The 14,303-nt window shown below is 45.6% G+C and overlaps 1 protein-coding gene across 1 annotated transcript in view; it reads right to left on the reverse strand.

Moving 5' to 3' along the window:
- Window positions 1-14,303, reverse strand: part of LOC141060374 (pancreatic triacylglycerol lipase-like) — a 230,447-nt gene that overhangs the window by 63,283 nt on the left and 152,861 nt on the right. Inside the window, exon 8 of the mRNA XM_073556580.1 lies at window positions 6,003-6,048. Within this exon, the coding sequence (XP_073412681.1) occupies window positions 6,003-6,048 (46 nt within the window). The remainder of the gene's footprint in view (window positions 1-6,002; window positions 6,049-14,303) is intronic.

Consider the following 14,303-nt stretch of genomic DNA (forward strand, 5'->3'; position numbering starts at 1 on the left):
TGTGAAGACCAGTACCCCTCAAGCTGTTAGCTTGGGATAGCACCTCTGATGCTGCATATGTGTTAAAAAAAATTTATCTAGGGGGCAATGTGAAGGGTTAAAACTAAAATCAGAGTTGAAGTTTCATTTTGTCCATTCTCTGAAGGTTTCGCTTCCTCATTTTTGTTGCTGTAAGATAAATTATTACAATTGTCATGGGCTGTCATGAAACCAGACTGTTCCCATCTGTACAAGATAAGGGAGGCGGGGGTGTAAAACTCTGAAGAATATGCCATTATACTACTTTCTACGCTATTTAGGTACGGACATATATGTAGTTTCCGGTTTTCTTGCAATATTATTGGCTTATAAAGTGAAATGATGTTATTGGTACTTGAGAACCTTGCATAATTAAGCAAAAGATTATAAAAGATGTGACTAAAATAAAGGGGCTGAGTGAAATGCCTCGATCCTCCCATACAGAGACCCCGTCTCCGTGTGGTCATTTGAGTTGCTAGCAACACTGTGGAATAATTTGGAAATCACTGGATCAACCGTGAAGGGTTAATTTAGCCTTCCCAAAATAGCTACCTCGACAAAACAAGTGAGTACTTTACTTACTATACTGCAGAGCTGCACTCACTATTCTACTGGTACATTACTGATCCGGAGTTACATTGTGCATTATTCTCCAGAGCTGCACTCACTATTCTGCTGGTGCAGTCACTGTGCACATACATTACATTACTGATCCTGAGTAACATCCTGTATTATACCCCAGAGCTGCACTCACTATGCTGCTGGTGCAGTCACTGTGTACATACATTACATTACTGATCCTGAGTTACCTCCTGTATTATACTCCAGAGCTGCACTCACTATTCTGCTGGTGCAGTCACTGTGTACATACATTACTGATCCTGAGTAACATCCTGTATTATACCCCAGAGCTGCACTCACTATGCTGCTGGTGCAGTCACTGTGTACATACATTACATTACTGATCCTGAGTTACCTCCTGTATTATACTCCAGAGCTGCACTCACTATTCTGCTGGTGCAGTCACTGTGTACATACATTACATTACTGATCCGGAGTTACATTGTGCATTATTCTCCAGAGCTGCACTCACTATGCTGCTGGTGCAGTCACTGTGTACATACATTACATTACTGATCCTGAGTTACCTCCTGTATTATACTCCAGAGCTGCACTCACTATTCTGCTGGTGCAGTCACTGTGTACATACATTACTGATCCTGAGTAACATCCTGTATTATACCCCAGAGCTGCACTCACTATGCTGCTGGTGCAGTCACTGTGTACATACATTACATTACTGATCCTGAGTTACCTCCTGTATTATACTCCAGAGCTGCACTCACTATTCTGCTGGTGCAGTCACTGTGTACATACATTACATTACTGATCCGGAGTTACATTGTGCATTATTCTCCAGAGCTGCACTCACTATTCTTCTGGTGGAGTCACTGTGTACATACATTACTGATCCTGAGTTATATCCTGTATTATACTCCAGAGCTGCATTCACTATTCTGCTGGTGCAGTCACTGTGTGCATACATTACATTACTGATCCTGAGTTACATCCTGTATTATACTCCAGAGCTGCACTCACTATTCTGCTGGTGCAGTCACTGTGTACATACAGTACATTACTGATCCTGAGTTACCTCCTGTATTATACTCCAGAGCTGCACTCACTATTCTGCTGGTGCAGTCACTGTGTACATACATTACATTACTGATCCTGAGTTACATCCTGTATTATACCCCAGAGCTGCACTCACTATTCTGCTGGTGCAGTCACTGTGTACATACATTACATTACTGATCCTGAGTTACATCCTGTATTATACTCCAGAGCTGCACTCACTATTCTGCTGGTGCAGTCACTGTGTACATACATTACATCACTGATCCTGAGTTACCTCCTGTATTATACCCCAGAGCTGCACTCACTATTCTGCTGGTGCAGTCACTGTGTACATACAATACATTACTGATCCTGAGTTACCTCCTGTATTATACTCCAGAGCTGCACTCACTAATCTGCTGTATATGATTACGGTAAAGTTTATGGCCTGTTGCAATAATTTTTAATGATACATCCTGTATTATACTCCAGAGCTGCACTCACTATTCTGCTGGTGCAGTCACTGTGTACATACATTACATTACTGATCCTGAGTTACATCCTGTATTATACCCCAGAGCTGCACTCACTATTCTGCTGGTGCAGTCACTGTGTACATACATTACATTACTGATCCTGAGTTACATCCTGTATTATACTCCAGAGCTGCACTCACTATTCTGCTGGTGCAGTCACTGTGTACATACATTACATTACTGATCCTGAGTTACATCCTGTATTATACCCCAGAGCTGCACTCACTATTCTGCTGGTGCAGTCACTGTGTACATACATTACATTACTGATCCTGAGTTACATCCTGTATTATACTCCAGAGCTGCACTCACTATTCTGCTGGTGCAGTCACTGTGTACATACATTACATTACTGATCCTGAGTTACCTCCTGTATTATACCCCAGAGCTGCACTCACTATTCTGCTGGTGCAGTCACTGTGTACATACATTACATTACTGATCCTGAGTTACATCCTGTATTATATTCCAGAGCTGCACTCACTATTCTGCTGGTGCAGTCACTGTGTACATACATTACATTACTGATCCTGAGTTACCTCCTGTATTATACCCCAGAGCTGCACTCACTATTCTGCTGGTGCAGTCACTGTGTACATACATTACATTACTGATCCTGAATTACCTCCTGTATTATACCCCAGAGCTGCACTCACTATTCTGCTGGTGCAGTCACTGTGTACATGCATTACATTACTGATCCTGAGTTACCTCCTGTATTATACCCCAGAGCTGCACTCACTATTCTGCTGGTGTAGTCACTGTGTACATACAATACATTACTGATCCTGAGTTACCTCCTGTATTATACCCCAGAGCTGCACTCACTATTCTGCTGGTGCAGTCACTGTGTACATACAATACATTACTGATCTTGAGTTACCTCCTGTATTATACTCCAGAGCTGCACTCACTATTCTGCTGTATATGATTACGGTAAAATTTATGGCCTGTTGCAATAATTTTTAATGATACATCCTGTATTATACTCCAGAGCTGCACTCACTATTCTGCTGGTGCAGTCACTGTGTACATACATTACATTACTGATCCTGAGTTACATCCTGTATTATACCCCAGAGCTGCACTCACTATTCTGCTGGTGCAGTCACTGTGTACATACATTACATTACTGATCCTGAGTTACATCCTGTATTATACCCCAGAGCTGCACTCACTATTCTGCTGGTGCAGTCACTGTGTACATACATTACTGATCCGGAGTTACATCCTATATTATACTCCAGAGCTGCACTCACTATTCTGCTGGTGCAGTCACTGTGTACATACATTACATTACTGATCCTGAGTTACATCCTGTATTATACCCCAGAGCTGCACTCACTATTCTGCTGGTGCAGTCACAGTGTACATACATTACATTACTGATCCTGTGTTACATCCTGTATTATACCCCAGAGCTGCACTCACTATTCTGCTGGTGCAGTCACTGTGTACATACATTACATTACTGATCCTGAGTTACCTCCTGTATTATACCCCAGAGCTGCACTCACTATTCTGCTGGTGCAGTCACTGTGTACATACATTACTGATCCTGAGTTACATCCTGTATTATACCCCAGAGCTGCACTCACTATTCTGCTGGTGCAGTCACTGTGTGCATACATTACATTACTGATCCTGAGTTACCTCCTGTATTATACTCCAGAGCTGCACTCACTATTCTGCTGGTGCAGTCACTGTGTACATTACATTACTCATCCTGAGTTACATCCTGTATTATACTCCAGAGCTGCACTCACTATTCTGCTGGTGCAGTCACTGTGTACATACATTACATTACTGATCCTGAGTTACATCCTGTATTATACCCCAGAGCTGCACTCACTATTCTGCTGGTGCAGTCACTGTGTACATACATTACTGATCCTGAGTTACATCCTGTATTATACCCCAGAGCTGCACTCACTATTCTGCTGGTGCAGTCACTGTGTACACACATTACATTACTGATCCTGAGTTACATCCTGTATTATACCCCAGAGCTGCACTCACTATTCTGCTGGTGCAGTCACTGTGTACATACATTACATTACTGATCCTGAGTTACCTCCTGTATTATACCCCAGAGCTGCACTCACTATTCTGCTGGTGCAGTCACTGTGTACATACATTACATTACTGATCCTGAGTTACATCCTATATTATACTCCAGAGCTGCACTCACTATTCTGCTGGTGCAGTCACAGTGTACATACATTACATTACTGATCCTGAGTTACCTCCTGTATTATACCCCAGAGCTGCACTCACTATTCTGCTGGTGCAGTCACTGTGTACATACATTACTGATCCTGAGTTACATCCTGTATTATACCCCAGAGCTGCACTCACTATTCTGCTGGTGCAGTCACTGTGTGCATACATTACATTACTGATCCTGAGTTACCTCCTGTATTATACTCCAGAGCTGCACTCACTATTCTGCTGGTGCAGTCACTGTGTACATTACATTACTCATCCTGAGTTACATCCTGTATTATACTCCAGAGCTGCACTCACTATTCTGCTGGTGCAGTCACTGTGTACATACATTACATTACTGATCCTGAGTTACATCCTGTATTATACCCCAGAGCTGCACTCACTATTCTGCTGGTGCAGTCACTGTGTACATACATTACTGATCCTGAGTTACATCCTGTATTATACCCCAGAGCTGCACTCACTATTCTGCTGGTGCAGTCACTGTGTACACACATTACATTACTGATCCTGAGTTACATCCTGTATTATACCCCAGAGCTGCACTCACTATTCTGCTGGTGCAGTCACTGTGTACATACATTACATTACTGATCCTGAGTTACCTCCTGTATTATACCCCAGAGCTGCACTCACTATTCTGCTGGTGCAGTCACTGTGTGCATACATTACATTACTGATCCTGAGTTACCTCCTGTATTATACTCCAGAGCTGCACTCACTATTCTGCTGGTGCAGTCACTGTGTGCATACATTACATTACTGATCCTGAGTTACCTCCTGTATTATACTCCAGAGCTGCACTCACTATTCTGCTGGTGCAGTCACTGTGTACATTACATTACTGATCCTGAGTTGCATCCTGTATTATACTCCAGAGCTGCACTCACTATTCTGCTGGTGCAGTCACTGTGTACATACATTACATTACTGATCCTGAGTTACATCCTGTATTATACCCCAGAGCTGCACTCACTATTCTGCTGGTGCAGTCACTGTGTACATACATTACATTACTGATCCTGAGTTACATCCTGTATTATACTCCAGAGCTGCACTCACTATTCTGCTGGCGCAGTCACTGTGTACACACATTACATTACTGATCCTGAGTTACATCCTGTATTATACTCCAGAGCTGCACTCACTATTCTGCTGGTGCAGTCACTGTGTACATACATTACTGATCCTGAGTTACATCCTGTATTATACCCCAGAGCTGCACTCACTATTCTGCTGGTGCAGTCACTGTGTACATACATTACATTACTGATCCTGAGTTACCTCCTATATTATACTCCAGAGCTGCACTCACTATTCTGCTGTATATGATTACGGTAAAGTTTATGGCCTGTTGCAATAATTTTTAATGATTTATAAAATTCACATTGATTTCTTTAAAATCTGTGAATTGAGGAAACTGGAAAAGAACAAAGTTCAGGAAACTATAAACCAGAACTTGGCAGATTTCGTATTAACGATATTTTTCGTCCCCTTGTTGGGAACAGAGCACGAGTGTCGTTGTCCCGCACACACTGCGCAGTCATTTTATGGGGACGATGTGTGTGAAATGAGCAGATTTACTCGTTTTGGGTTTTTTACCTTTCACGGCGCTGAAGAAAATACCGATGGTCCAAAGGAGAAGCATCTATAGAGAGGGAATATAGAAGGTGTTAGAGCTCCCTCTAGCAGTGAGTCCAGTCAGTGCAGGCTATAGATACAATGTATCACTCACCTTTACACCTGCACAGCCACAAGCTGCTGCACATTCCCAGCATATATATAGACCTGGAGGTAAACATCTGGCTGCCTAAGTAATCATTAAAGCGCAGCTAATTAATATTTTCCATATTTCTATAAATACATTTGTTGTGGAAACATGGGACGGCACAAAACTCTGAAAGTGTAAAGTTACCAGGTATATAAGGAAGACTGGAGGGTCATGTGACGGATGCAGAATTTCAGCATTAATGAGATATCACATCACCTTATAGAGAGTTCATCAATGTCCGACACACAGCTGCCCGAAACGCGTCAGCGCTGATTAATGAGCTCTGCATGTAAGAACCTATTGGCCACTGATATGATGATCCATTGGACCGTCCTTGATCGGATTTGGAGACGGCAGATATCTTACTATGAGTACACAATATTTATTGGCCAGAATGCATCACTTACAGCTAAGGCCTGTTTCACACTTCAGTTTCTTGACGTCAGTCAAAATCCGCCAATTTTCGAAAAAAACGGATCCGCCAAAAAGAGGCGGATCTGTTTTCTTCCCCCATAGACTTACATTAGTGGCGGATCTTGACTGACGGTCGGCCGTCACATCTGTTTTTTGACGGATCCGCCAATATTTTACCATCTCCCCGGGCGGATGAGACGGACTCTGCAATGTTGTTTTTTCTTGACGGTCCGCTATTCTTAACTGTGCATTCCTGGAAGCTTTGCTCCGGGATCATTTTTAACCCTGAAATGCTGTTCCGGGATCAGAAAAATTCTCTCTCTCTCTCTCTCTCTCTCTCCTTTAAAATGCAGACTTCGCCGGATCCGTCAAAACAACGGTCCGGTGGCACACGTTGGGGTCAAAACGGAAACGGATCAGTTTTCCGCCTTTTTCACGGATTACAAATGATGTTAAAAATGTAAGTGTGAAACAGGCCTAATGGACCTGAGGCGCTAGAAATTGATAACGTTAATAGCCGGAGTTCAGCATCTACAGACGCTCCGATCTTTAGACACAATGTGCACTTTACCAACACACATTATGTATCAAATCTTACATATTCTTAAGATCTCTGCTTGCTGTCATTCAATAGGAACTTTGTGCTGGTCATGTGACAGCCACACAGGTGACAGCTCTGATAACTGTGTCCGTCACACCACAGCAGATCTACGTCCACTGGAAGTAAGCGACCAACATTACTACCTTTCTGCTGAGTGACTGCAGTGCAGCGCGGGGTGGTAGCTGGGGGGGTGGTACCTGCAGGGTGGTATCTCTGGAGCAGTATCTGTAGGGTGGTATCTCTGGGGCAGAACCTGCAGAGTGGACCTGAAGAGTGGTTCCTGCACTGAGATATCTGTGGGGCAGTACCTGCAGGGTGGTACCTGTGGGGCAGTAGCTGTGCAGCGCTACCTGTACGGCAGTACCTGCGGGTAGGTTCCTGCGGGGCAATACCTGCGGGGTGGCACCTGCGGGGTGGTAGCTGCTGGACGGTATCTATGGGGCAGTACCTGCAGGGTGGTACCTGTGGGGCAGTAGCTGTGCAGCGCTACCTGTATGGCAGTACCTGCGGGTAGGTTCCTGCGGGGCAATACCTGCGGGGTGGCACCTGCGGGGTGGTAGCTGCTGGACGGTATCTATGGGGCAGTACCTGCAGGGTGGTACCTGTGGGGCAGTAGCTGTGCAGCGCTACCTGTACGGCAGTACCTGCGGGTAGGTTCCTGCGGGGCAATAACTGTGGGGTGGCACCTGCGGGGTGGTAGCTGTTTGACGGTATCTGTGGGGTGGCACCTGCGGGGTGGAACTTCTGGGGCGGTAGCTGCGGGGCGGTACCTGCGGGGTGGTTCCTGCGGGGTGATTCCTGCAGGGTGGTTCCTGCGGGGTGATTCCTGCAGGGTGGCACCTGTGGGGTGGTAGCTGCTGGACGGTAGCTGCTGGACGGTATCTGTGGGGTGGCACCTGCAGGGTGGTACTTGTGGGGCGGTAGCTGCAGGGCAGTACCTGCGGGGTGGCAGCTGCTGGACGGTATCTGTGGGGTGGTACCTGCGGGGTGGTACTTGTGGGGCGGTAGCTGCGGGGCGGTACCTGCGGGGTGGCAGCTGCTGGACGGTATCTGTGGGGTGGTACTTGTGGAGCGGTACCTGCAGGGCGGTACCTGCGGGGTGGTTCCTGCGGGATGATTCCTGCAGGGTGGTTCCTGCGGGGTGGTACCTTATGGGGTTGTGGACTTGTGCTGTGTGAGGCTTACGTCACACCTGTGCAGGGTGCAGGTAGGCAGTGATGCGGGCTGGCCAGTTTCCTGGAGTCCACAGTTACATTAAGGAGACCGTCGTTCAAACACAGAGTCTTTGCTGAACGGTAACTTGGTAAGGGTCATATACAAGGGACAGCGGGCACAGAGCCTTCTGGACGTGTCCTGTACATAGAGCCTTCTCCCTCACACCGTGTCCTTCCTCTGTAGTCTGCTCCAGGGCTCTGAACCCCACAGTTCTGATCAGCGAGTCTCTCTATTCGCTCAGCGATTCTGAATCCTACTTTTTCCAGTACTGCTGCACTCTATCTACAGCTCAGCATCCCCCTTGTCCCATGAACTCAGTCCTGTTTAGGCCCATTCCTAGAATAACTGGAAACTTTGCAGATGAAATAAGATGAAAACTAACAGCTTCATGATGATTCGGCTCCTTACAGATTTCCAATTCAATTGTCTCGTGAGTAACAGGTCCAGACAATAAAGGTGATCCATCCACAGTTTCCATACCGATAGGCATAGATTTAGTCCTACTGTCATGATTCAGACTGGGTTTTTCCTGTCTCTCCTTTTCCTGGTCTGATCATTCAGGGGTTAACTTTTCTCTGCCTCGTTCTGGTGTCAGGTCAGCTATATCTCTGCGCTGCTTCCTGCAGGCAGTGTCAGTTATATTTCCTGCCTATGGCTTGTGTAGCTGACTCTGGAGAGCCCCTGGTTTTTCCTGCTCCGTTTAGCTGACTTTGCCTGTGTCTGTGTTCTCTGTCCCTGCCCGTCCCGTCTGTGTGTCCTTGTATGTTTGGATTCCCCGGTACCCGACTCTGTTTTGGCTCTTACCTGCTCCTGTCTCTTGCTTCTGGTATTTCTGCTTCAGACCGGTACTGACCTTTTTGGCCTGTCTCTGACTCTGTATTTGATATTTCCCTTGGTACTGCGCTACTCTCTGGTATCAACACGGCTTGTTTGACTATTCTGCTGCCACCTGGTTGTAGCCTCGCTGCAGTGCTGCTGGTCTGCTCTGAGCAGTATTTCAACCTTCCCTCCACTCTGCTGCCATCTTGTGGAGTTTGCATTTTCCTGCAGAGCTGCAGCGTGACACCTACTTGCAATATTATTGTCAATTGTGAATTGTAAGTCCATGAAATTCCCTCCTGCTCCAGAATCTAACATGGCAGAGCATTGTATTTTTTGGCTCCCAATTATGACCTGTATGGGAACGACAAAATGAGATGATGGTGACTGCTCTTTGCCTTTATCTTGCATTACAGACAAGATGGTCTGGAGAACTGGGTCTGGCTGTTCAAAGAGATCTAAATCGCTTTCAGCTCTGGCATTTGTGAAGGCTATGGTCCTTTTATTAGGATAGTTGATGACAACATGTCCAGTGCCCCCACATTAGAGACATAGATTCTCTGTACACCGCCTCTCCTTCTCTACTGCAGAGAGAGCTTTACGGATTACATCGATTTGCATACGTTCAGGAACAGTTTACTTTCCTGTTGTTCTTTAATGCTGATTGAGTAAAGGAGTAGTTAGGCGTGCTTCCAAACACTCGCAGCCTTTCCTTTCTTCGTTCAGTGAGTCTCTGATCAATTCGGATGCATAGCTAAATAAAGTTTCCAAATTATCAGGGGTCTTAACCTTTGCCAGTTCATCTTTGATTTGCTCTTATAATCCTCAGTGAAATTGACTCCTCTGGGCAACCAAATTCCATGTGGTGACTGCCACCCAGCCGCGGAATTCGGAGGTACAAGGCGATTTGTATGTTCAGCTACAGAGCGCCGCCCTTGATGTAGGTTATGCAATTTGGTTTCAGCTGTAGCACAACAATTTGGGTCATCAAACACTTGGTCCATAGCAGTGATGAAAGAGACTAAGTCATTTTGGAGGTCAGAGTTCTTCTCCACTTAAGGTGAGACCCATGCAAGAGCCTCATCAGTCAGGAGATTAACGGCAAACAGAACCCTTTTCCTGTCACTGTTAGGGTGAGTGCACACGCTGCGGATTCTGCTGCGGGTTTTTTCCGCGGAAACGCAGGTAAAACCACAGGTAAAGTGACCTGCGGTTTGGCCTGCGGTTTTGCCCTGCGGTTTCACACTTCTACTATGTTAAAGGTGTGAAACCGCAGCAGAATCCGCAGAAACAATTGACATGCTGCGGAAAAAAAAACGCAGCTTTTCCGCAGGTAAAAAACCACAGCGTGAGCACTGCGGTTTTGAAAACCCATAGGCTAACATGGTGAAGTACCATGTCTGCGGAACTGCTGCAGTTCTGCAGGGCCAAAACTGCAGCAGAACCGCAGCAAAAACCGCAGCGTGTGCACATGGCCTTAAACGGAGAAGGATGCATCTGGAAATATATACGACATTGATTTAGGAATCCACGGTAGTGATAGCGATCCCCGCCGAACTTTGCAGGCAGCGGCATGCGTGCGTTTGATTCTGGGCCAGAGTTGCGAATTCCAGAAGTTGCCTCTGCAACTCAATAATTTCCTTTTGCTGACCCAACACCTGTGTCTGCAGCTTAGAAAATTTCTCTTGGTAGGTGGTACCAAAATTCTGAAGTTCAGCAACTTGTTGCCTCAGTTGGGCTGCAACATACTCCACTTTGTGGGTGTGATTATTCTGGTACGGACTGACCTGGTTGGAGTAGTGATATTGCAACCACTAGGGGCAGCACTGGGCAGGTAGCATAGTCTGGAATAGCCAAGGAGTCGATGCACAGGAACAGCAATGTAGTTTGAAGGAATAAGTAGTCAAGGAAGCCAGGGTGTCAGGAGACAGACAGTGTGTGCACTGCATACACACTAGAGAGAGAGGACAGTACCGAAGAAGACTGGGATTACCGAGCACACTCTCCAGAGGGGGAGGGACGGAGAAAGTAGCTGGCAGAAACGACGTGTGCAGAGACACAGACAAGGACCTGGCGGGTCACGTGACCAGAGCAGGAAGGTCCTAAAGGCTAGAACTAGTACTTGTGCGAAATGGGGAGCACAAGGCGGAAAGTAAGAACCGGCAACGCCTGGAGCGGGGTCGAACTAGCCAAGGTCAGTAACAGGAGGACAGCACAAGACAAAAGGAGAGAGACAAAAACATAGTCAGACAAGCCGAAGTCAATTACCAAAAAAGCCAAACAACGAGGTACAGAATCAACAGGCAATAGCAAAGTGAGGGACAGACCGGATCAGAACCAGGGAACATACACGCAGGGCAGGCACAAGGCACAAACACACAAAACACCAGGTCAACTTAACTCAGCCGAGGGCAGGAGTATAACTGACAGAGAACCCTAGTCCAGCGTGGGTATAAATATCCCTTCCAGATCCAAAAGGAGGCCACAACAATTAACCCTGAGAGGGCAGGGCATTAACCCTACCCAAACCATGACACAGGGGTCCTTTACCAGGAGCAGCAGTGTCATTTGAAGGAATAAGCAAGAATCGTTGGCAAGAAAGCCAGGGGTTGTTTACCAGGAGCAGCGGTGTCGTTTGAAGGAATATCAGGTGGAAGGAAGCTAGACTAAAGGCAGGTAGCTCAATAATCACGCAAGGAACTAAGAGCAAGGCCAGCTTTAAATAGGGTGTGCAATCAGAATGAACCAATCAGGAACTCAGGGTGGTAACCAACAGTAAACTCAGTGAGGAGATATCAGCAACAACATAGATTCAAGTATTTGGATAAGCACAGAACTGTCCAGCGAGCTGAATAGCTCAGAAGGAAGAGCTGCTAAGTTTGAATCCTAACAATAAGCTTTCTTACCTGGGAGCCCTGATACCTCATGCAACAGCTCAAAATTTTAGTTATTTTTTCCAGCCACATTCAGATGGCACAAACATCAGTTTCATACAGTATTATTGGTAGAAAAATTTAAGGAAAGTAACACAGGTAGTTGACTGATCAATTGACCAACAGAAGAACCTTTTATAATGGCACAGCAGCAGTCAACCATGAACCATGCATGATGTATCAGGGTCTGGCCCAGCATTTACAGCATGGAATTGAAGTTTCAATAAAGACCTGGTGGTTAAGGGGGGGATGTAAGCTTTCTTAGCTGGGAGACCTCATATCTCAGGCAACAGCTCCAATTTATTTTTTATTCCAGCCACACGCAGATGGCACAAAGAACAGTTTCATAGACTACTATTGATAGAAAAATGCAAGGATAGTAACACAGGTGGTGATTGAAAGAAAGTGCAGGCCTGCCTATCTGGGGACCCTACTTCAACAGGCACCACACATGAAGGAGACCCAACTTGAAGTCTCCACATTTAAAAATGATTGTCGTACAGCACTAAAGTGGCATACATTTCCACAAAGTAGAAACGGTATAATAGGCCTCTGACACACCTTATACTGCAGACAACCCACCAGATAGGAGACCCAACTTGGAGTCTCCATGTTTCAAAATATTGTTTGTAACATCAGCAGCAGCAGCAGACACAGAAGGCACCACAAAGATGGCCCAGACTACAATAATTTGAGATCACTAAATACAACACCATCGCTCAGTCTGAGAGCTCTGGCTGCCGGGCATGACAAAACCTCCAAGGCGTGACATGTACGCTCAGGCCACTCTTGCATTTTTGAAGACCAAAATGCAAGGGGTCCAAACTCCCCCTGATGGCTTTGATATTGACCTCCAGATACTCCTGCACCATCCTCTCCAGTTGTTCACAACGTGTCAGTCTTGTACTTTGTTCTGCTGGTGTGAAACGACTCGCAGAAATTGCTTATTTCACTTACATTGCTGCTGCTGCTAATGTTTTTGCGATAAAACATAAACCCGGCACTCAACTTAATACTGTGAGGAAGAACTTTAATTCAGTCCTGTAATGTAGTACAGCAAAAAATCTTTCAGTCACCTGTCAAATATTTTTGTAGATCATCATGCATACTGGCAGGTTTTGTTACCACCACTGACCACAGAATAAGTCCCAGCTGGTAAGTTTAACAATATACTGTCATAGTTTTCATCTTTTGTGCTGTAACTTCCACTGTCTTAGCAATAACTACATATTATCCATAGATGCGGATTTATCCGGGTCACACACTACAAGTGTCCACAGATTCTCATGGTAAAATAGTCTGGTATGTCATGTCTCCACCTTATATCTCTTCACTTCTTTGACAAGTCCATCCATCTGTTGCATATCTCACTTATATTCATGCATTTATTTGATTGTACTACTATGACTTGAGTTTTGTTTGCTTATATAGTCACATTATGCTGTAATGACTAATTCCTCTCAATGTAAATACTTTGGTTGTTTATGTCTTTTGATTTTCATTTTGCCTATTTGTATATATTTAACTTTTGTAGTAACTGGTGAAGGTCCAGGCGACCGAAACATTTATTGCTGTACTACATTACGGGACTGAATTAAAGTTCTTCCTCACAGTGTTTAGTCGAGTGCCGGGTTTGTGTTTTAATGCTTCAAGGTTTGGGAACCCACCCAGGCACCCTTTTCCAGTAGCGCTCACTGTGTTCTTCTAATGTTTTTGCGATGACGCCTTGACGTTCCCGGGTTTGGACGTCTAGAACTGGGATGCAGAATGTGTGCCTCACTGCTGTCTAAGATTGCCTACAAGTGACTTTGGATACTCCAGCATGCGTGTATTCCTTTCCAGGAGGGGAAGCTTCTGACTAAATTTACTTTTGTACCGTGTGTGACAGTCAAAGTCACTGCTAAAGTGCTGGAGGGGAGATATGTTTCACTACACCTAATGGTGTCAGTGATATAAAACCCAGAATTTTCTCCTCCAGCACATTACTTAAGTTGCATAATGGGCTGGCTTTTATGTGGACATCCATAGAGTGGGTGGAAGGATGCACACCTTATCTCCACCTGCAGAGCCGGCACTGACGTGCGCTGGCAGGACCTGCGTGGTGTCATGTGATCAGTCACATGGGGGGAGTCACATGGTCTGGGGCTGAA

The sequence above is a fragment of the Dendrobates tinctorius genome, unplaced genomic scaffold (genome assembly GCF_039654945.1).
Source record: "Dendrobates tinctorius isolate UK_male_01 unplaced genomic scaffold, ASM3965494v1 ptg000236l, whole genome shotgun sequence".
NCBI classification, from domain to species: Eukaryota; Metazoa; Chordata; class Amphibia; order Anura; family Dendrobatidae; genus Dendrobates; species Dendrobates tinctorius.